At 45.7% G+C, this 24,644-nt stretch overlaps 1 protein-coding gene across 1 annotated transcript in view; it reads left to right on the forward strand.

Annotated features, from left to right (window-relative positions):
* Positions 1 to 24,644, forward strand: part of RPA2 (replication protein A2) — a 127,631-nt gene that overhangs the window by 63,523 nt on the left and 39,464 nt on the right. The window contains exons 2-3 of the mRNA XM_078682505.1: positions 2,078 to 2,184; positions 20,130 to 20,231. Of these exons, the coding sequence (XP_078538631.1) occupies positions 2,078 to 2,184; positions 20,130 to 20,231 (209 nt within the window). The remainder of the gene's footprint in view (positions 1 to 2,077; positions 2,185 to 20,129; positions 20,232 to 24,644) is intronic.

The following is a 24,644-nucleotide window of genomic DNA, read 5'->3' on the forward strand; positions in this document are numbered from 1 at the left end:
ATACAGGTAAAATTAAAAAATACTAATTATAATTTGAGGAAACTAATTCGGAAGGAAAAAAACAAATCTAGGCATGATTTGTGGACAAAAATCTTTCATGCCAGCAATCGAGCGACCTCGAGGGAGTTTTGGAGACTGATTAATGGTCTAGCTAGACCTAATAAGTTTATGGTAGCATCCGCCCTAACCGAAGAGGAATGGTTTGCATTTCTTATAAAACACTTAAACCCAGAGACTACAGCTAATATTCATGGTAACAAACAGAAAAAGAGGGTTAAGTCAGACCTAGAATGTGACTATGAAATCTATATAACTAAATCACAATTTACCAAGCTAATAAAGAAACAAAAAGATGGGGCCCCAGGACCCAATGGTATCCCGTTTGCACTCTACAAAGAACAACCAGACTTTTGGTCCGCACACCTAACTGAGGTCTTTAATGAAGTTTTACAGAGTGGGTTGATTCCAAAATCTTGGAGAGGGTCTCTAATATCTCCTATTTTTAAGAAAGGAAACTGGCAATTGCCAGAGAACTATCTTTTAATTACCCTTCAAGATACTGATGCAAAACTGTTTGCTGGGATTTTATTAACAAGTCTAACAGATTGGGTAAAGGAAAAGCAGGTACTCCCCCTCCCCCTGAATCAAACACGCTTTATCAAAGGACTTGGAACCTCTACAAATATATTAATACTATCCATATTAATGGCTAAGGCAATTTTAGCAAAACAGCCCTTGTACTTTTGTTTAGTTGATTTTAAATCAGCTTTCGATTGTGTGAATAGACAACGTTTGTAGAGAGAACTTAAAAAGCAAGGAATACCAGACTCATTACTGAAAATGATTAAACTTTTGCACACTGATACTTGGATCAGGGTGAGGATTGGTGACGGTCGGCCGCTAACAAAAGAAATACCTACGACTAGCGGATTAAAACAAGGGTGCGTCCTGGCCCCCATGCTTTTTAATTTATTCTTAGCAGATCTCTCTATGGCTCTGAATGAACGTAATGCACATCCTCCAAGGTTAGCAGACAAACAAATATCCAACTTGTTGTATGCAGACAATGTCGTGCTTTTAAGTCAAACTTAAGTTGGGTTGCAACGGCTAATCGATCGTATCTCAAAGTATGCAAATGAAAATGATATAGTAATAAACGAAGCAAAGACCAAAGTAATGGTTATTACAAAAAACACACAAATTAAATATAAATGCAAATGTTTGCTGGATGATACTGAATTAGAACAAGTTGTATCCTATAAATATCTTGGTGTTATATTTAATGACAATAGAAATTTCCTTCTGTAAAAAAAGGATATCACAAGGAAAGCAAACACCTTGGTTGCAGCATTTAGGACCATACAGAAAGCTACAAGTGACTTGACCTTTCTAAAGGTAATTGCGGCAAAACTATTACCTACTTTGACATACGGTAGCGAGGTAATAAATGGGAAAGACGCGGAGATCATTAATAATGCAGTTGCAAAAACGTATAAAATCTTATTCTCCCTGCCGAATAACGCCTCACAAACGCAAGTGAGGCTGGAATTTGGGTTAAATAACCAGCTATATGCAAGGAAAGGGCAAGCGCTTAAAGTGTGGAATAGAATAAAAAATGATCAAGAAAACCAAATGTCTCGGCTGTTATGGCAAGAAGTAAAAAATAATAGGAAATTACATGTTTGGTCCTATCTAAATACAGCGATAGAAGAATTTGGCGTAACACCGAATAATCGCGGAGTGAGGACATGTAGGCAAGCTCTGATTGCATGTCTAAATTCTGAAGATTTATTAATTAATTCTGCATTTGTAAAAAATTTGTGACGTTGGAAAACAATTGGAGGTATTTCATTTGATATGCTAATGGATTGTGTTTTAATATATATTTTATATATTCAATTTTTGTTATATAAACCCTATATGATTAATTGTTTTATAACTTTTAAATTAGATGATATTTTAGCAATTTTTGTAAGATTTTAATTAATCAAACAAAATAAATGAACTTGAAACTTGCCTATGCAATGCATGTTTTGCAACTCATTTTTTAGCTAATTTGAATTTCTTTTAATCGCAGGTGGATTTGATGGAGGTTATGGGGGCTCTACAATGGGTGGCGGAGGATACACCCAGTCACCTGGTGGGTTTGGATCACCTGCAGCTACCCAAGGCGAGAAGAAATCGGTACGTTGTTTGTGTGTTTGTATCCAGCTTGTCTGCTTTTTCCAAATTAGCTTAGAATTCATTTGGGAAATCTTACTTTAAAGCCATTTTGGGCATAGAAGAAAGTGTGCTCTAACCAGAATCAAAGAGTTTGATAAAACATCCTTTGTCCAAATTGGACAAGGGATGTTTGGTCAGAATGTTGGAGCTCTGGTTAGAGCACACTTCTTTCTCTGCACTCTTGCTATACTTTGCACCATACTAAACAGCTCTCTACTAATATTATGTAGCTTAAGTGCATTGCAGAATACCTCTTATTCGCTGCTCATTTTGGTTCTTAGCCTTTTTTCTTTTTCCAGCACTTTTTATTAATTTTACAAGAGGGTTGATGTTCACATTAATCATACAAATCGCACCATCCTTGCCACATCCTATCTCCCGTCTCCGCTGTAACATAGTCATACAAAGGGTAACAATCACTAGACAGTCAAATATCTGTCTGTGGAGTAGGCTATCCAGGCTCACACAGATCGTGGTGTGTATTTGATGGCAGCATCTCGAGTTGTATACATGTTTCTCAGAATTGGCACAATTGTCCATACCATTACTCAATGCCGTCACAAGGGGTGCCTGCTCAGCCATACAATGATGGGCTGTATCTCTTTTAATGAGGAGGAGACCCGTGACCAACAGGAGTCTAATACTTCTGTGACCCCCCACACCCCAATCAATCCAAACAGCATCATTTTGGGCTTTGGTATCACCAGCCTTTCCACTACCAAGGAGAATATGCTGTATTCCGTATGCCAATACCTTTGCATTACGGAGCATGCCCAAATGGTTGGATAGAAAGTCCCCATTGCCACCCTACACCTTAGACCAGAGGTCTTCAAACTTTTGTCGGCCGAGCCCCCCCATCTAAACCTTTTAAACGTCGAGCCCCCCCACCACCACCTGACAAAAAAGTTCTGTAAGCTGGTACTCTGCATCATTGATGACCATTCCCCCCGCAGAGCCCAGGGTGAGCGGTGGGTTGAGTGCATAGTGATCAGTGTGAGTACATTGTGATTCCTGTGTGTGCAGGGTGAGTGTGAAAGTGAAGGGCGGGTATGAGGAGTGAGTTGTCTGAATGCAGGGTACATTTCCAGACACAGTTGGAGTAACTCAGCATGTCCTTGAGGCCTGGCATAGGGTTTCAGATATTAGTTAAACTATTGCTTTTATGGCATTATTCAGGGTCGAGGGTGGAGGAAATAAATATTGTGCTCATCCTGCAACAAACTTCCACTCTTGCGATTAGGGTTGCCAGCTCATTATAGTGATGTCCCAGACGGTACAAAAGTAAGCAGTCCACTAAAGCTTATTTTCAGCACTTATCTGTGCATACTTGGAACAGCAAAAATACATAGAAAACATTTTTAATTGTGTTCTAAGGCTGCCTGAATGATCTATGACTTATAAATAAAAGGAACAAAGTTTGAAACATCACATTACAAATGAATACATACTATTTTATGTATAACCCTATTTAGTGTCAAGACAAGATCTTTGCAGGGTCTTTAAAAAACACATGGCTGGCATTTTTATTTTGGTAACCCTACTTTATATTCTCTGTTCATGAAATGCATTCTCACATTAAGGCAGTAAAATGTAAAGATAGGCAGAGTGGGGGCACAGGGGTACTTGAACCAGAAAACAAACAGCCTCTGTAATCAGTTTACAAAGGTATGTAAATATGCACAGCCCCCCACCCCTCCTCCCCCCCCGCATATTGTGTCAGCCTGGACTCAGACAGCCTCCAGGGCACACACAGACTATTTTGAAACTGCCAGCCACACCCGAGTACTTCACACGTCTTTAAAAGACCATTTACGCATTAAAGAGAGGCTTTGTTGTTTGGTCACCCCTTCTTAGAGCCCCTGCATTTCCACTCCTTTGCTGGAAGAATTAGGCTCCCCACCCGAAATTGTTGCATCTCTGGCCTTTAAGACCTGTGAACCCAGACACACTCAGCCGTGCCCCAGGCAGCTGGAGCTGCAGCAGCCTGGCTGAGACACACAGCTCGACTCGCGCCTGGAATCAACAAAAAAAAATGAAGGTGGGGTGAAGTGCGCGCCCCCCCAGTGGGGCGTGCCCCACAGTTTGAAGACCGCTGCCTTAGACAGTGTGGGTGTTGGCCACGTTTGATTTTAGTCAGTCGTGATTGGCTGTCGTACACCCGGTATTTGAATTGAATCAGCCGAAGTCTCCTGGAGGCAGCTAGGTGAGGAGAGGGGGTGTCCTTGCCTCTCCCACTCTCCCCCCTCCTCCAAAACACCCACATCATCCTCCCAGGGCATTCTCCGTGCTGTCATGGGGTCAGGGGTGGTGTTTGCCAACAACAGTAAAACAGATAGCAGAAAAAACGATCGTTTAGTTAGGTAAACTAGGCAACACAACAGCAATGTCTTACACAAAACAATATGTTTCTGTACCATATTTTTGAATCCACAAAATAAGAGTATTGGTAATGCTAACAGTGGACATCAAAATCTTTTGTTTCTGTAAGGCAGCAATAACAAGAAAGGATTCTTGCCTCCTCTACAGGTCCGAGAGGTGTATTCAAGGAAGCCTTTTTAAAGGGATTGACTCAAATGTTCACAGGCTCAGTCAAAAGTAATCCTACAGCACTAGTATGTTGGGACCACAAAGATGAAGGGACTTGTGCTAAAACATCAGACGTATCATAGGAAGAAACCTATACATCATCATTGGCAGCGTAGGAACATTCAGTTTCAATTAATATATCTTAGATCACATTATTTTCAACTGACAAAAAAGTCATAATCACTAATGCAGTACACAGTGCAATCCAATAGACACTGAAGATCCTTCCCCGATAAGTTAGCCAGGGAGGAGGGCCCTAGTAGGAAAGCCTGTTAATCTGCATGTAGGCACACCAAAGGAGATGCACGGCTGAGTTGAAGAACAGGCAAGAGAACAGGGTTTAAGCAAGAAAAAGGGTAATACAATAGCAGTATAACACAATTCTAAGAAGGTGGGCAACCATGAGCACACCAAAAAAGCGAAACCTTTTCAAAGCGGACTCTCATGAACATCAATTTCAGAGCGTGCCACCAGCAGTCACCTTGGAAAGAAGTTGTAGGAAGGATATGGATGGAGGAATAATTGCTTCAAGCCTCCCACACCCTTCGGTGTCCGATTTGTGCGTATATCAGTAGTAGGAGGTGAAAGAACCCACTAGTCCGTCCCCTATCAGCAGGAAAGGGGGGCGGGGAAAGGAAGACCTGGCAACAGTGTCTACTGCAGCAAACCAACCACCCTGTCTCTTGTCTACAGAAGTCCAAGTGAGGCGAGATCAGGTTTGTGTAGTGGTGAATGGGAGTTAAGAAAGGCCCTCCTCTAGTCGCAGCTATTTGCAGTGGAGAACCAGAGAAGGGAAGCAAACCTAGGCATCATAGCATTTAATGCAGACTTGAGCTGGTTCTAGTTAGTCCATAGGGACAGATGTTGAGTCAAGTGGGAAAGGGTGAGCGAGTCCTTATTATGGTGGGAGTTGAGGAAGGGGATATTGGGAATGGCTAAATATACTTTTCTGAATCTTTCTAATCCAAGGAATCTGTCTATTTTAGGTACACCGTCTCACTGATTCCCTATTCCGGAACCTTGGGTGATATGAGGTTCTGTTTGCAGGACCCACTCCAATGCAGTGTTTTCCCCAAAGTTTCTCGAGCAATAATTTAGGAGGATGGAGGTCCACCTTCTGCAGTTAAAGGCCAGAACCTAATAGGCATTTATAACTGTTGTAAATTTGCTCAAGAGACCAATGGTAATAAAACTGTCCTGTTACTGACTTGCAACGAAGGCAGAAGAACAGGGTCTTCTTTTATCTCAAACCAGTTTAACAAAGGATGATATTTCTACTTTCTCTCTGGGCAACATGATGGCCCTAGAGATTGAGTCCCCTGTTTCTCTTGAGTGTAGAGATATTAAACACAATAGTGCACATGAGGGTTCAGATCTGCATCTTGTCATAAAACAAAACAGAAATATTTCATGCTATATATGTTATAGCACTTAGCATACATGGGAAATCAGGGCAGCCCTATAAGTAATGGTTGCAGACACCATACCTGTTTTTGCTTACTGCAAGTATTGCCTCGGGAGAGGTGGGCCCCACAATTTATTTATTTATTTTGAAAGTTTTATATAGCGCGGACAAGATCTTTGCAGATATCAGAGCGCTTTACAAAGAGGGGTACATGAGGGAGCATAGTCAGACAGATATATCAATAGATCAAACAGTACACGTAGGTGGCTGCAAAGCCAATCATGTGAGTAATAAGATAACAATACAAATAGTCAAAGGGGTCAAACATGTAGTACAGATCGGTGCATAGTATTAACAGAGTTCGAGATAATAGTTCAAGTGTATTTAGCCATGAGGATAGCTTTTACTTCATTTTTAAAGAGTGTAGTGGAAGAGATACGCCTTGTTTCGGGAGGGAGTGAGTTCCAGATCCTAGGCGCCATTTCTGAGAAGGAGCGTGTCACCTTTGAGGGTGCAAGAAGGAAGGAGCCAATACTGGGGCGATAGTTCAACTATTTATTCAGCATTAACACAGGACTGAAGGTTACAACAACAGGCGGAGTCCAGGATCCTAGGTCTTCGGTTTCTTATCCCCTGGGTAGAAGGAGCCGGACTCCAGCGTATGCAAGAAAAGAAAAGAACAACGGGCTTTAGTAGACTGTCCGGTTTCTAGAACTACAGTCAGGGCAGGGAGTGAGGGAACAGGTAACCACCACCGCTAAAGCAAGTCTATGGAATATAGCGACCCGTGAGTTTGTGCGCAGTAAGACTACAGTGCCCAGACAGTGCCTCGCGGCCTACCCGGTCCCTCCCCTCTTAAACTGGAATAGTGCACGCAAACGCCCACGCACCTGGAGAAGCCACGCGTCCTCCTTCGCGTGGCTGGGCGGAACACGGAACCGTTGGCCTCCTGGCTTCCTTGCTGCCGCTGCACCCTCCGTCAGGGTCTCGTCACCGGTGTCATTCAGAAGGGGCTCCTCCGCGTCGTCTTCGGATCCGGGCAAACACGGTCCTTCCTCGTCGGCCTGTTCCTCCTGGCGCTGCACGTCGGTTTCCCAAGACGGGATTCTCCGAGGCTCACGAGCACTGGCGTCTTCCGGGTCCTCCTCCTTAAGCCGCGAGGCCGGCTCTGATAGGCCAACAAAGTCAGGTGGTCCGGGGATATGCAAGGCCAGGCTATCCTTAAAGGGCCCGTAGCTGCCGGTCTGTGGGGAAGACGAAGAGGCAGTTAACTCAGCCTGCGCCGAGCAGGGGACCCCCTGACACATCCCCCCCCTAGACTTTTCCCGTTCGGGGGAAAGTGGATAACGAGACAAATAGTCAGCATTGGTCTGTTCAGAACCCTTCCGGTGGCAGACATCGAAATCATAAGGTTGGAGGGACAAGAACCAACGAAGAATACGATCGTTACGCCCTTTATTCCTTTGAAGCCACTGTAAGGGTGCATGGTCCGTGAATAGGGTAAAGTGTCGGCCATCCAAGTAATAGCGGAGCTTCTCAATGCTCCATTTCACCGCCAAGCACTCCTTCTCTATTGTGGGATAGGCTGCCTCCCTAGGAAAAAGCTTCCTACTCAAGTATAGGACGGGTCTTTCTCTCCCCTCCGTGTCATGTTGCGAGAGCACAGCCCCCAACCCAACCCCTGATGCGTCTGTTTGTAAAAAGAAAGGTTTCTCAAAATCAGGAGTAATGAGTACAGGTGAAGAAGACAGGACATCTTTCAGGGCCTGGAAAGCATCCTGTGCTTGAGGAGAGGGGCGTTTAAACTGAGAAGAAGTGGCTGTTTTCTTTAGGAGGTCTGTCAACGGAGCTGAGACAGAGGCAAAGTGAGGGATAAAGCGCCTGTAATATCCCACCAAACCCAAAAAGGCCCTGAGATCTCTACGGTTTGTAGGGAAGTTTTGACCCTGAATGGCTTTGACTTTCTCTTGTTGCGGATATAGTTGACCGTTACCAAGAACATAACCCAGATATTTGACCTGTGTAAAGGCGAACCGTGATTTTCTGGAGTTAATGTGCAGACCCGCTTTTTCCAAGGCCTCTAGAATCAACCCCAGATGTCGTAAATGGGTTTGCCAATCTGGACTGTGAATGACAATATCGTCCAGGTAGGCCGCGGAAAACTGTCGGTAAGGGGCTAGTACTGTGTCCATGAGACGTTGGAAGGTAGCAGGGGCCCCATGGAGGCCAAATTGTAGGACAGTGAAATGAAACAGGCCGTCGGGTGTTATGAAGGCCGTCTTTTCATGATCTTGTGGGGACAGGGGCACCTGCCAATATCCTTTGGTGAGGTCAATAGTAGTTATGAATCGAGCCTCACCAAGACGCTCTACCATTTCATCTACTCTGGGTAGGGGATAACCGTCTTGTTTTGACACCTTGTTTACTGCTCGAAAGTCGATACAGAATCTCTTACTGCCATCGGGCTTCGGCACCAGGACCACCGGAGAAGACCAGTTGCTTGTGGAGGGAACAATGATCCCGGCCTCCAACATTTTCTGTACTTCCTCCTTTATTACAGCCCGTCTGGCTTCGGGGATTCTATAGGGTTTCTGTTTAATAGTCACCCCTGGAAGGGTCGGGATATGGTGTTCCACTAGTGGAGTACGCCCTGGTTGATCTGAGAATATGTACTGGTGTTGTAATAACAGGTCTCTCAATTCCTTCTTTTGGGGATCTAGAAGCTCGGGACTCACAACCGCCTGGTCGATGGTATGAGCAGAGGACGTGGCTAGGGATACAGAGGCAGGGGATTTGGGCGGGGGACCCAACCACTTTTTAAGTATGTTGATATGGTAGATTTGCGTTCGGGAAGGAGACAGTCGCAGGCCATAGGTGGTCCTTCCTATCTTCTTTACTACCTGAAAAGGTCCCTGCCACTCCTTGCGAAGTTTATGTGTAGACGTGGGCAGAAGAACAAGAGCCCAGTCTCCTAGGTTCAGTTCTCTCCACTTCTTGCCTTTGTCGTAAAAGGTCTTTTGCTTCCCTTGTGCTTTCTCTAGTGTGTCATATGACAAGGTCCTCAATTTGTGCAACCTGGACTTCAACTGCTGGGAGTAGTCCAAGAGCTCTTCAGCGTCCTTAGACCCGGTCCTCTCCCAGCTGTCTTTGGTTATCTCTAACAGTGTACGGGGCTTCCGTCCGAACAGTAGCTCAAAGGGGGAAGTCCCGAGACTGCTTTGGTACTGACTTCTTAGCACATAAAGGGCCAACGGAAGTAGTTGATCCCACTGTTTCCCATCGCCCGACAATAGTTTTTTTAGGGTAGTCTTTATCAACCCGTTATAGCGTTCGACCAGACCATCGGTTTGTGGGTGATACACAGAAGTGCGAAGCTGTTTTATGTTCAACAAACCACATACTTGCTTCATAAGACGGGAGACGAACGGCGTCCCCTGATCTGTGACTATGTCTTTGGGAAATCCCATTCTGGTGAACAACTCAACAAGTTTCTGGGAAATGGCGCCGGTCGTAGCCGCCCTCAAGGGGAATGCCTCGGGATAACGCGTCGCGTAGTCAACTACCACCATTACGTATTGGTACCCCCTGTGTGATTTAGGCAAAGGACCCACTATGTCTACTCCTATTCTTTCAAACGGAGTCCCTATGATTGGAAGAGGGACAAGAGGGACTTTAGGAGGAATGTAAGGATTCCTTTTTTGGCATATTTGGCACTCCTGACAGTACTTCTTTACTTGAGCGTATACCCCAGGCCAATAGAAGTGTTCTGTGATGGAATTGGTGGTCTTTTCTGCACCAGAATGACCAGCGAGAAGGTGGGCGTGAGCGTAAAACATCACTTGTTCCCTGAACATTGTTGGCACTATTAACTGGGGTGTGGCCTGGTCCTGTCCTAGTCTATACAGGAGTCTGTTTTGTTCTACAAAACAGGGATATGTGAGCTGTTGTACCCCTTTGTTCTTCTGCGCATTCTGCCAAGCGGTTGTCAGAGACGCGTTGTTCAGTTGGGCCGCCCTAAAGTTGGAATCAGTGGCCCAGGGCTCTTCTAGCAACAGACCCTCCCGGACCCCATGATGACCCTGCTTGTCTAGGACTTCAGCCATGAGAGTGGAGAACCATTTATTATCAGTCCCAATGATAAGAGGTTCGGGCAATTCGGGGAGCACCCCTAACTCGCACTGTACTTGGGTTCCCTTTTCTGTTTTTAGAGTGACCTGGGCTAGAGGGTAGGTACGTATATCCCCATGCACACATTTGATGCGGACTGTACGGTCCAAAAGCACAGAAGAAGGGGACAGGGTGCTTTGTTTAACCACTGAATGGCGGCACCCGGAGTCCAGTAAAGCACGGGTTTTCTTATTGTCAACTAGGACACTTACGTAGAAAGCTGGTCCTGTCTCCTGGGCATACATTATAGCACGTGGCACATATCCCACCTCCATGGGCTCTTCTTCATTTACTTTCTTTTTGCGGCAGAACCTCGCTATATGACCCCATTCGCCGCATTCATAACACTGCGGACTAGTCATAACAGGGGGCTCAAGTTTTGGAGGCCTGGGCTTAAATGACGGTAGTTCGCTTTGAGGCTTGAAGGGTTTCTTGTCAGGCTTTGGGTTGGTTTTGGAAATGATAGGTTTCTCGGGTTCTCGATAAGTAGGCCTAGTTTGAGCTCGGGCATATGAGTTGGCCATTTCGATGGCATGATCTAATGTCAACCCTGCATGCTGTCGAAGCCACCGCTGTGTGCCAAAGGGCAGGGCCTCCAGAAACTGTTCTAAGTATATCTTGTTCATGACATTGTCCATGTTCCCCTCTTGTGGCTTTAACCACCTATCCGCTGCGTCTTTCAGTTTGTAGAACAGAGTTTTAGGAGCGTCCGTTGGGGTTCCTCTTTCTTGCCGGAAGCGTATTCTGTGTGTCTCGTCATCAACCCCCAGCCTATCCAGGACTATCTGTTTCACATGTCCATAGGTGGCTGTCCCATCCTTATTGGCCAATTGATAGGCGGCCTGGGCCTCCCCCGTAAGGAGCGGTGCTAGATAAAAGGGCCATCTCTCCCCTGGCCATGCGCTGGCTCTGGCCGCCCTTTCGAAATTGAGGAAAAAGGAGACAGGGTCGTCTCCCGCGACGTACTTCTGTAGGGGTACTATGGCTCCAGGAGGGGCTGCTACTCTGCCTTGACCCAGAACAGCCAACAATTGAGTTTGACCTTCCGCTAGTTTGGTTAAATGTTCTGACTGCTGTTGCATAGCAGCAGTGAAGGAGGCTCTGTCATTCCCAGCCTGTTCGTTTGTCTGTCCAATCGCCCACTCTAGTTTGGCATGCCCTTCGCTCATCTGATTTAACACGGCCTCCATCTTATACTGTCAGACGGATGTCTCCTATCTGGCTCGCCACTTGTCACCTTTGAGGGTGCAAGAAGGAAGGAGCCAATACTGGGGCGATAGTTCAACTATTTATTCAGCATTAACACAGGACTGAAGGTTACAACAACAGGCGGAGTCCAGGATCCTAGGTCTTCGGTTTCTTATCCCCTGGGTGGAAGGAGCCGGACTCCAGCGTATGCAAGAAAAGAAAAGAACAACGGGTTTTAGTAGACTGTCCGGTTTCTAGAACTACAGTCAGGGCAGGGAGTGAGGGAACAGGTAACCACCACCGCTAAAGCAAGTCTATGGAATATAGCGACCCGTGAGTTTGTGCGCAGTAAGACTACAGTGCCCAGACAGTGCCTCGCGGCCTACCCGGTCCCTCCCCTCTTAAACTGGAATAGTGCACGCAAACGCCCACGCACCTGGAGAAGCCACGCGTCCTCCTTCGCGTGGCTGGGCGGAACACGGAACCGTTGGCCTCCTGGCTTCCTTGCTGCCGCTGCACCCTCCGTCAGGGTCTCGTCACCGGTGTCATTCAGAAGGGGCTCCTCCGCGTCGTCTTCGGATCCGGGCAAACACGGTCCTTCCTCGTCCTGGTCGGCCTGTTCCTCCTGGCGCTGCACGTCGGTTTCCCAAGACGGGATTCTCCGAGGCTCACGAGCACTGGCGTCTTCCGGGTCCTCCTCCTCCTTAAGCCGCGAGGCCGGCTCTGATAGGCCAACAAAGTCAGGTGGTCCGGGGATATGCAAGGCCAGGCTATCCTTAAAGGGCCCGTAGCTGCCGTGGGGAAGACGAAGAGGCAGTTAACTCAGCCTGCGCCGAGCAGGGGACCCCCTGACAGAGCGCTTATGTTTTTTCCTTCCGGAATCTTCGAGGTTTCAGCAGAAGATTGTTTGTGCCTCTAGTGTTTCTAGCTCCGCCAGAGATTGTCAGTTTCTGAGCGAGGTAGCCGGGTGAGTTAAGGTGTATCGCCTTGTGTGTCATGCAGGCGATTTTCAGATGAATTCTGGCTTCAAAAGGCAGCCAATTCAGGGATTTCAAGTCAGGGGTGATATGGGAATGCTTTTTTGATCCAGTGATGAGTCTCGCTGCAGTGTTTAGAGAAGCTCTTAGGGGTGCGGTTGAAGTTAGGGGGAGTCCGCAGAGGGCGATGCTGCCGTATTCAATTCGGGGGATGACTAGTGCTTGTACTGCGGTTTGGAAGTCTTTGGTTGGGAGGAAGGGTTTGAGTTTCCTCAGAGTATTGATCTGGAAGTTTGCTCCCTTTGTTGCCTTGCTGATATGTTTCTGCATGTTGAGATTGGTGTCAAGTGTTATGCCTAAAGATTTTGCTGAGTCCACGATGGTGGGTTGGACATTGAGTGCGGTTAGGTGTTTAAGCCAAATTTGAGTGGTGGAGATCTTCGCTGGAGGTGAGATCAGAAGGAACTCTGTTTTCAGGGCATTGAGTTTGAGATGATTATCGGCAAGCCAGGATTGGGTGCATCTGATCGTTGAGTACAAGAGCAAGATGTCTTTGGGGGACTGTATTTTGAGATAAAGTTGTGTGTCATCAGCGTACATGTGAAAGTGTACATTGGATGCTTGTAGCAGGGTAGTGAGAGGTTCCATGACTAGGTTGAACAGAGTTGGGGATAGCGGGGATCCTTGTGGGACGCCTAGCGTTACAGGTATTGGCGAGGACATCAGGTTATTGCTCTTGAATTTCTGCGACCTGTTGTGAAGAAAGGAAGTGAACCACTTGAGAACAGTTCCAGATAAACCCATTCTTGTGTTTAGTAGTTCTAGTAAATTCTCATGTTTATCGGTGTCGAATGCTGAAGAGAGATCAAGAAGGATGAGGAGGCAGGTGTCGTTTTGGTCTAGCATTTGAAGTACGTCGTCAATTATGTGAGTCATAGCAGTTTCTGTACTGTGCGCTGCTCGGAAGCCTGACTGGTGAGGGTTGAGGAGATCAAATTGTGATCAATGTGTTTAGTCAGTTGTAGTTGTGCGCATTTTTCCAGCAGTTTGGCGAGAGTGGGGATATTGGTAATGGGACGGTAATTGTTGAGGTCAGAGGGGTCGGCTGTAGGTTTCTTTAGTAGAGGTGTGACTTGACCAACTTTGAGAGAGTCAGGTATGCTTCCTTGTTGGAGAGAGCTGTTGATAATTTTGGTCCAGAGAGGGAGAAGCAAAGGGATAAAGTCTTTTACTGCGGTAGCAGGAAGGGGGTCCGTGAGGTGATTGGATGGTTTCAGGGTGCTGAGAAGTTTGCCAATTTCTTTTTCCGAGTATGTGCCAAAGGTTGACCATGTAGCCTTGTTTTTTGGTTCAGTGGGTGCTAGGCACTGGGGTTTGGAGTAGAGGCTTGCGTCAATTAGGAGATCGCTCTTTATGTTGTCAGTTTTTTGGATAAAGAAAGCAGCAAAGTCTTCACAGGAGGGTGCCTCACGCACAGTGTTGACTGGTTGGGGTTGACACTTGGATTGTGATCTGATTAGCTCAAACAGTTTTCTCGGGCGGGTTTTTGCTTGGTCGAGCTGGAGGCTGAAGAAGTCTGATTTTGAGCGTTTTATTTTCCTGAAGTAGGCGTTTCTCTTTTTCTTCAGATCTTTTAGGTGCATTGCAGAAGGCGCTGATCTCCAGGTACGCTCTGCCATTCGCATGTCTCGTCTATCCTCATTGAGACTCCCGTCGTACCATGGATTAGAGATTTTAGTAGAGACTCTTTTTAGCTGCATAGGTGCAGCCTCATTAATTATTGAGGTCATAGCGTTGAGATAGTGGTCAGTCAGGGTTTGAACGTCTGTAGCGCCAGTCGGCGGGAGTAGGAGATTGCAACTGTTAGGGGGCAAAGGGCCTGGGTTGAGTTTTTTCATGTCTCTTTTCCAGACTTTGGGCTTGGAGAATTGAGCCGGGTTAACTTTAACTTTTTCATTGATGAAGAATGTGACAATATGATGATCTGACCAGTCACAGGGTTGGATGGACTCGAGTTGGATAGAGTCATCTTTGGAGATGATCAGGTAGAGTATAGAACCTTTCTCGTGGGTCGGGCTTTTGCATATTTGGGTGAGGTTAAGGGCATCGAGGAAACTTTTAAGACTATTTACCAGCGCGTCCTTGCGATAGTTCCAGTGGAGGTTGACGTCACCAAGGTATATTTGGGTGAGCTGCCGTCCGGAATTGGTTGAGATCATATCCATGATTTGTTGGGAAAAGGTGAAGTTGTCCCTGGGTGGGTGGTAAATGCTGTGAAGAGAGCATATCGGTTTGCCCTCACTGATAATGTCGAGGCAGATGTATTCCCAGGATGTTGGGGATGGTAGGGAGGTGGAATTGACTTTCAGTACAGAGAGGTTGTTCCTGTAGATGCATGCGATTCCACCACCTATTTTGCCTGATCTGTCGAGCCTGATAATGTGGTAGTTGGGCGGAACCAGAATGTCCATTATAGGTGTCGAAGATTCAGTTAGCCAGGTTTCAGTCAGGATGATTAGGTCAAGGTCCAGCGATAAGAGGAGATCAGCAATGGCGGCGGAATGTTTCGAGGCCGATCTGCAGTTGAGGAGAGTGCATTTGAGACGGGGTGTGTTGAGGGTGGTAGATGGTTCTAGAGAGAGAGGGACTTTTCTAAGGTTATTGGGAATGGAGAATCTGCTGTTTAGTGTGGGGGTCTAAGGGGATTTGAGTGTATCGTGGGAATGGTGAGGTGAGGGCTGGTTGTGTGATTTTGGGGGGCTGGGTCATAGGTGCGGAGAAGGGTGAGTGTGTCGAGGTCAGAAGTAGGGTTGTGGGTGCGACGAGGGCGGTTGTTGCGATTGCGAGCTGGGATTGAGGTCAGGTTGGGGGGGAGTTGAGCGAGAGAGTTAATCGGAAGGGTGGGGGACAGGTTGGGCGGGGAGGTGTAGTTGTGTGAGGGGTTGCAGGGGCGACGAGGGGGACGAGGGCAGTTGCTGCGTCTATGAGCAGGGATTGACGCCCGGTGTGGGGCGTGTTGATTGAGGGAGTCAGCCGGAGGGGTAGGGGACAAGTTGGGAGGGGAGGTGGATGAGGGGTGTATGGGGTGTGTGGAGAGTAGTTCTTTGATGATGTGTATGTCTTCTTTGATCTGAATGAGGGTGGCCATGATGTTGTCCATTGTGGGGTAGGTGGTGGAGGTGGGGGTGGCAGTCAGAGGTGAGAGACTGACCAGGGAATTCGCGAGCAGGTGGGAGAGTGGACTGGTGTTAGAGCAGGGCTGCGTTGTGTTAGTGTAAGGGAAGGTGTTAGGGAGGGGAGAGGTTTTGGGCGGGAAGGGTGTGGATGAGGTAGGGAGGAGGTTGGTGGTATGAGGGAGGGCATTAATGGTAGGCGGGAGGGTCAAGGTGTAGGCTGGAAGACTGATAGTAGTGGTGGGGGTGCAGGAAGGGTAATGGGGGCTGAGAGTAGGAGGGGAAATGGGATTGGAGATGGTCCTGTTGTGGGGAGGGGGATAAATTAAGAGAGGAGGTGTGTTCTGCGTAGTTGGTTAGAGGGTAATGTGGACTGAGAATGGGGGGGGCTAAAGGGGGAGATTTGTCGATATGCGAGTTGTTGTGGTGCTGGACTAGGTTAGGTGTGTTGTGGGTGGGAGGTGTGCTGTCAGGGGTGAGCGGAGTGTTAATGCCAGCTGTAGGTGTGGGAGGAGTGTTGATGGTATGTGTGGAGGTCCGAGGGTTTGTAGAGGGGGTGGGGGTGTGAGTGGTGTATGAGGGGGAGCGATCTGTGTCTGTGTTTGAGGCGTGTGTGACAACTGCCTGGTGCTGAACTGGGATAGAGTGGTTGTGGGTGGGAGATGGGAGGTCAGGGGTGGTAGATGTGTACCTGATTGAGGAGTATGTAGTAGCTAACTGGCGCTGAAATAGGTTAGAAGGGTTGTGGGTGGTGGGTGGTGGGAGCTGTGAGGTCATGGCTTGGTGGGACTGGAGGAAATACGAGTGTTGGTCCGTGAATTGGAGAGGTGCTCTTTGAAAGTGGGTAACAAGTTGTCTAGTAGTTCCAGGTTCCTGTCTGTGGATTGAGATAGGACAATCCCGTTATTGTAAATAGTGATGGTGGCTCTGCCTGGAAAGAGTTGGGATGGTGTGATGGAGAGAGTTAGGCTGTGAGCGGATTTCCTGGTGGAGGAGACGGTGAGTAAAGTGAGGAAAGTTTTTCTCCATTGAGCTCTGCGTGTGGTGTGGAAGATGATATCAGTGTTCAGGGATCCATTGACCGGTGATAAGTAGGTGTCAGCAAAGGGGGTTTCTGGGTGTGACCTAAGGAAGTTGTGTTTAAAGCGTTTAGCGGCTTTTTTGGTGAGTGTCGGTGGATAGTTGATTTTATATGTGTGATTGCCGATAGGATCCATGTTGGGATGGTGGATTAGGTGGGTATGGGTGACTGCACTCTAGTGGTACACATGTGCAGAAAAACAAATATATACAGTAAGTTACACAATACAAAAGTGGTACTAGTGATCAGCCAGCATAACCCAAATATAAGAGTGTGCAGAGAAACAAATACATACAGTAAGTTACAAAGTGCAGAAGTGGCATTAGTGATCAACCAGCATAACCAAGATATAGGAGTGTGCAGTAGAGCAAATAGATACACAGTAGAGCAAATACATACAGTAAAATTACAAAGTACAAGAGTGAGGTATAATGCTTCAAGCAGCAGTATAATACTGGGATACAGATGCAGATATCAAGTTACATGGATCAAAAGTGACCCTAGGGGGGAGAAGTGACACTAGTGAGCAACCAGAGATATATGAGGTAGCGAATAGGTTACAGGATACAGATGCAGATATCAAGTTACATGGATCAAAAGTGACCCTAGAGGGCAGAAGTGACACTAGTGAGCAACCAGAGATATATGAGGTAGCGAAGAGGTAGGAGAGAAGAGTGAGAATGGATGTAGAACTGTGAGGAATAGTGCAGAATACAGTAGAGGTATATGATGTATGAGGTAGCAGTCGGTGCAAAACAGGAGAGAAGAGTAGGAATGGGTGCAGGTTGCGGAAATGTGCAGAATACAAGTGAAAGTATAATACTGATAGCATATAAGGACAGTATACAAATGCAAACAACAATTTACATGAATCAAAAATCAAAGGTGACATTAGTTAGCAGCCAAAATATGAGGTAGCACTCTGTGCATTACTAGTGTTCAAAATACAGGTAGAAGGACACTAGTGAGCAGCGAAATGTGCAGAATAGCGTAGAATACAAGTATAAGTATACTACTGATCGAGTATAAGAACAGAATACAGGTGCAAACAATAATGTACCTGAATCAAAAATCACAAATCAAAAGTGACATTAGTTAGCAACCAAAGTATATGAGGTAGCAATCTGTGCATTAAAAATGTTCAAAATACAGGTAGAGGTATAATACTGCAATAATAGGCAGACATTCTTTCATATATGAGGTAGCAATCTGTGCATTACAAATGTTCAAAATACAGGTAGAAGTATAATACTGCAATAAACGGCAGACATTCTTTCACAAGAGGTGTAGATACATAACTGAGCAAAGTACTCAGTAGCTGAGATTAGTCTAAAATGAAAGATTCTTAGTGCATGTACAGGTAATGATGAAAATGAAAATGACTAGTCCAGGATGGCCGCCCAAGAGAGAGACTAGTCAAAAAATGGCCGTCAAATAGGTGAGATAGAGACAGTAGTCCTCTGTTTGTTGCTGTTGCTTAGAAAGCAGGGAGGAGTAGTTTCCCTTCCCACTCACGCAAGCAGGGGAGATAGAGATAATAGTCCTCTGTCTGCTGCTATTACTTTGAGCATAGGGAACAAAGGAGGTAGTTTAAAAAGTGAACAGGCGGGTGGGAGAAATAAGTACCTTAAGACTCTGTGTGCCTGTTGAGTTTGCCATCCGAATTTTGCAGAGCCGTGTTTTAGTCCAAGAGTATCTCAGTCTCTTCCGATTCGCAGATGTATGTGAACTGAGTGTACGTGATCCCAAATGTTTAGATCAGGGCTCCAAATCTCAATTCTCAGATCTCAGATATTTAGATCAGGGCTCCAAGCCTGTATTACCCTGGGAAGCGGCCGATGGGGGCAGGCTCCGGTCTTCTGTCACCCCTAAGGCTCTTGTTAGACTCAGGGCTCTCTTCAGTCACTCCTCTGGCTCACGGCGCCACAACCTCCAGTCGCATCCAGTCTCCGGTGCAGCCGGGGGCAGTCTCTACAGACTCCTCTCTGCCCCCGATGCCTCTGGGACTCCTTTGCTGCTGAAGGCTGGTCGAACTCCTGACAATTGATTTGGCAAATTTGCATCTGTGCCAATCGAGCACGTTAGAGACAGATGTGAAAAACCTTTGGGTGTGATGAATATTCTGCAAACACACAGTAACATTTATGCAGATACAACTTATATGCATGTGACCAAAAGATTAGCGTTTAGCATTTTGACCAATATGTGTAGATCTGATTTGTCGAGTATGTTCTGTTAAAAATTAAGTTCTCCCTGCCGTAAATCACACAGGAAGTTATGTAAGTCCCTTGACGCCTGTTCCTTCTCATATGACCGTCCTTGAAAAGAGCCTTCACTTCCCATAATGCATCAGGATTATGTATACTGTATTCCATCCTGCTCTAACACTCATGTAAATGTACTTGATGTCTCACTTGTACTGTAATAACTGTTGATATTTTCCAAGTATACAGCACAACGCCACTGTGACTGCCATGGCAAGGCACTTGAGTAACTTAGTTATCTATTTAGTTATTTATTAACATTTATTGATTTACTTATTTATGTATTTATCTTATTTTGACTACTGTCTTTCTTATTATAGGTTGTCTCATTTTTGTCAATTTTTTTTTTAAATCTTTTATGGAAAACCAATAAAAACGATTTGAATTAAAAAAACAATTTTCCAGAGTTGTGCAAATCTGTTTTTGTGTCCTAGTTAATAGGAACCTGTGAGGGTTTAGATTGGTTGAGGACCTCATTTGATTTGTATATATTTTTAAAAGAAATCTACTGTGTATAGGTAGAATAGACTGATATTCATGGGTGTAACAACCATAGTATGGGTTTTCACATAAACAGTTGTTTATAGAGATTGATATGCTCATGGTTTGGGATGGGTTATCTTGATCAGATTTGATCTAAGATAATCACACTGAATCATGCTCAAGCAGAGCTAAAGGGGCTCCTAGAGTGGGTCCTAACAGAAGGCTGAAAAGGAGACGCAATGCAGTGTAAATAAAACGGTAATATTCCCCAGAGAAGCTGAAGTGGGTCATAACATGTAGGGGGAGGGGAGAGGTGGAGGTGGAATAGAGGAGTGCAAGGGGTAGTGGGAGAGAATTCTTGCAGAGCGGTGTGTTAGTGAAACCAATCCGTTGCAGTGTATTGGGTTTTGTGTAGAATTGGTCCACGTAATTGGGAGTAAGGGAACAGTTGTCTTTATAGTGCACTGACTAGCTAGTTCAGAGTGCATGGATAAGGAATGATTGATTCAAGAATCTAACAGGAGGAGGAGAAAGGTTGATGTTACTTGTTATTTACATGTTCTGTTTAAACTGTATTTTCAGCGTTCACGGTCTCAGCAGATTGTCCCATGTACAGTCTCCCAGTTACTCTCCGCCTCTGTGGTTGCTGAGGTTTTTCATATCGGAGAAGTGGAACTTTCGCAGGTAATGGAAGAATGGCCCGAAAATATGACCAAGCATGTCAAAATAATTCTTAGAGCTTGCTTAGGTAATTAAAGTATGAATCCAAGTAGACTGCATTGATTATCGTTTGCCTTTGTGAACTACGAAGTGCTTAAAAATAAGAGCAAACCATTCCAAAGTGCGTACATCTCAAGTAATATTATCTGTTCTCCAAGGTGCAAGTATTCGGGCCTCTGTTTGAATGATGTAAAAATGTGTCATGTCCTTTAGGCTAGTCCTGTCATGTATACCCCTTTTTACATACATTTGTCTCATCCACATGACAATAACTGTTCTGAACAGGTGACCTTTTAACTAGAAGCTTGCTCCTGTCTCTTCGACACCAGGCTCTCGATATTCTATCATAATCCCTGTACCTGACGTACATGAACATGTCCTCAAGCACAGTATAACTATTCTGTATAAGGGTCACCACTTTTTTCATCCTTGGCCAACAGCCAGCTGTGCATGATCGCATTTGTTTGGAAAAACATTCATGATTGTTTTCAAAATACTTGTGACTGTTTTCAAAACATATTGATCCTAGAAGAAACCCTGGAATGACCACTCTAGTATAGTATATAAGACCCTTATTCCCCCCTGCAAATTAGAGAATTGCTTCCAAGCTGACACAGGGCCTGCATGCTGAATCTTCGACACACATTGGACTGACATCCCTTGCGGGTGTCATCCTCGAAGCAGAGAAGGGGTCCTTCATTCTCAACCTTCAGATGAGGGGGGTGGTTCTTCCCTAGGGGTTTCTTGGCTACCTAGCTACATGCATACGTATACATGCTACACAAACAGATCTAGGCTAGGTACATTTAGGCAAATTACTTAGGGTGCGCATTTTAGGAATATGCAAATGCCACTGTTTTTATCTGAACTGCTTATGTTCATCTTATTGGTACAAAAGGGGGTGGTGATGGACGGAGCATCTGAACCAATCCGTTCATCACCACCCCCTTTTGTACCACTTTGTTCGCCATAAGTTGGCAGGGTATGCTCGGACGTGAGTCCCTTGCTCACTTTGCCACTGGATTCAAGCAAGCCGGGCTGAAGACGGCTGAACTGCCAGAAACTGGTCCTCGGAAGCTTGTTTCCGGTCCAGGGAAGGCATGGCTTGGCAGTTCGGGCTGGACTGTTCCCATGTGGCACAGGGTCAGACTGATTTGCATATGGCCATGTCTGAACTGGGGTGGCAGAGTGGGCTAAAGAATGGTGATGGATTAAACCCAGATCTGTTGACTCGGTGTGAGTGTTTGATTGATTCAGATTCTCCGTCCATCACCACCCCCCTTTGTACCACTTTGTTCGCCATAAGTTGGCAGGGTATGCTCAGACGTGAGTCCCTTGCTCACTTTGCCACTGGATTCAAGCAAGCCGGGCTGAAGACGGCTGAAATGCAAGAAACCGGTCCTCGGAAGCTTGTTTCCAGGGAAGGCATGGCTTGGCAGTTCGGGCTGGACTGTTCCCATGAGGCACAGGGTCAGACTGATTTGCATATGGCCATGTCTGAACTGGGGTGGCAGAGTGGGCTAAAGAACGGTGATGGATTAAACCCAGATCTGTTGACTGGGTGTGAGTGTTTGATTGGTTCAGATGCTCCGTCCATCGCCACCCCCTTTTGTACCACTATGTTCATCTTATTAGCACTATGATAGAAATGTATCTACTATTTACTATATTGGTACTATCAATCTCTTTCGTATGCTTCTGTCTCCTGATTGTCACAGCAAATATGTTTTACACAAGACTGACGCTGGACCAATAAATACTTATTGAAATGTCCTACTCTCCATCCTCCATATTTTCTGAGAGTAAGTGAGCACAAGTGACTGAGAGAAAAGTACTGTACTGTTTTCACCAATCCCTGAGGAATCAGGGTTATCCTGTTCAGTGGTTGCCAGAGACTACCTACATCACTGTACGATACAGGCAGGTTGGGCGTGGCACTTTAGAGCTATCTGGTCTAACGGTTGACATATCCTGAGGGGGTGTCCGGAAGCGGTCGGGACACCAAGTCCTCAGTTTAGGTCATCCAAAACGTGCAGGTCATGGGGATTCCTAGGAACTACACGTCAAATTAAACCCTTGGTCCCTGAAGACTTAAGAATGAGTTTCTCAAAGCAGTAAGCCCTCTAGTGGCCTGACCCTTAACTGCTGATTGGGTCTTCAACTGATAGCTGTAAATACTGTAGTCTTTTCCACTCTATATCTGGCCTGATTTCCCTCACATAAATGGTCTTATGTGACATCAGCTGTCTTTCTGTTTCTGGAAGGCCAGCTGACCTTCAGCTGAAGTGAAATGCAGGACTCGTGAATATGGAGTAAAGATGCGGGGATAGTAGTGATCAGTCTTCGGCTTAACCTTTCCAGGCCCTCAGCAATGTGGCCATAATCAGGTTGATGCATAAGCTTTAGGCTCGTGTTTAGAGGGTAGACAAATATGTTCCTACAGGGGATTGGGATACCACAGCCTGCTCAATACAGAGCCAGTATGTTTCAGATTCAAGAGAGGACCAGTTCTTCAAGATTCTGATCTGTGCTGCTTGATTTTAGTGGTGTAGATGTGGCACCTTCAGAAATGTCCTACTCTCCTGCCATCCCAAATGAAGCCCATTATCTCCTCCTACAGCTCCCACAGTTCATCTTTTAAGACTTGACTGGCAGGGTCTGGCACATAGGAAATGACTGACAAATTTATTTAGCTGTCTGTGTATAAGTTGGCACCTCCCTCGCCATCGTGATTCCTAGGTATTTCAGTGCCCCTACCTCCCATGGGAGCTGAGATCTTTCAACAAAGCATTACTTCTCTGCAGACGAATATTCATTGGCCTTAATCTCATTTTTCGTAATGTGTGCCCATCTCTCTCTCTAGTTCCTGCAACACTGGCAACTCTGCGAGTTCCACATTTGGCATTTGGCTGCAAATCTTAGCAGAGTCCACTGTGTAAAGGGATTTATAGAAGTCCTAAAAAGGGCCTGTTTTTCATCCTTATGGATTACCCTCCCATTTACATCCCTTAATGTTAAACCAGGCCCTGTTTTGCTTGGCGCACAACTTGGCCGCTAGAATGTATCAGTTTTTATTATTTCTTTCATAAGACATGCTTGGCTAAGAGCAACATGTTCAGCAATATTTGTCTGCAGTAATAACTGAGCCCTCACGACTTTCAGCTTCTTGACGATCCTCTTTGAGCTGCCCTCTTTAAGCTCCTTTTCTAATTTCTCTTGGTTCAGAGCCCTCAATCTCGATTACTGTAATTCTGCGTCTGATGGCAGGCATTGTGAAATCTCAGGTGCTATTTCCCCGCAATTTCACCTCCTACTGTTTCTATAAATATTTTGTATTGCCTCTTGCAGTTCTTTCAATGTAATTTGGTGCCTGCATGCAGCATCCCCAGCCTAGCACCTACCCAAGGCAGGTACTCCCTATTGCAAGCTTCAACAACATGTTTACTGGGGCATGACCTGTCACTAAAATCATCCACGTCTGCACCCATAAGGCCTTTTTGTCACAGTGAGTGTTGTCTGTCTATAAACAATACATGCATAGGAACGATACCAAACTGTGTTTATGGGAGAAAAATAAATTGCAAAAGTCCTAGTAGATTACGTGGTTGGCACTAATACACAAACACACTCCCAATTTGCGCCCGCACAGGAAAGGAACTGGGTTGGAAAAAAACTTGACTATAGCTTCCTGTGGTATTCCTATTAGGCAAGTCTTCTGAATGCAACCTATCTGAGACCTTCACCCAATCAGAAGGACCAAACCTGTTCCGCCCCTTATTGAAAGCATTAAGCACCGTCACATTATAGGAAACAAATATTTTCCTTTGTTGTGTTTTTCCTGTATCCCACACCCAGTTCTCACTTGCATACCCGCCAGCATCACCAAGCTTGGAAAATTGTCTTATTTACTTCCTTGAAAAGGAACATCAACATTAAAAACAAACCATATAATTTGTATTATGCATCCAGAAGAACAGAGTACCAATTCTCTTCTCCCCGCACGTTTGATCAAAGCACCTGCACATGGAGTCCATGCCCACCATTATCCTGCTTGGCAACACATCCATTTCAATCACTTCTTTAGTGGAGTCATTTATGTTCTTCATATTTTTCTTCAAGCCTGTGTATTTGGGCCCCTACTTTTGGAGGGGTCTGGCCTGTGTCAAATAATGGCTGCCCGAATGATTCCAACTTTTTTTCACCTCTAACAGCTTAGCGCACACCCTCCTCCAAGGTGTCTATTTTCTGTGATGTCTACATTGAGCATTGGCAAACCTTTTCGAAGATCTGCTTTGATAGAGAGGATTATCTAATTCTGACGCTGTTACATTTGTCAGTGTACACCACTTTGAGGGTTGGGGAATACTAAGCTGGCTT

This window comes from Lissotriton helveticus, chromosome 3_1, assembly GCF_964261635.1.
Source record: "Lissotriton helveticus chromosome 3_1, aLisHel1.1, whole genome shotgun sequence".
Lineage (NCBI taxonomy): Eukaryota > Metazoa > Chordata > Amphibia > Caudata > Salamandridae > Lissotriton > Lissotriton helveticus.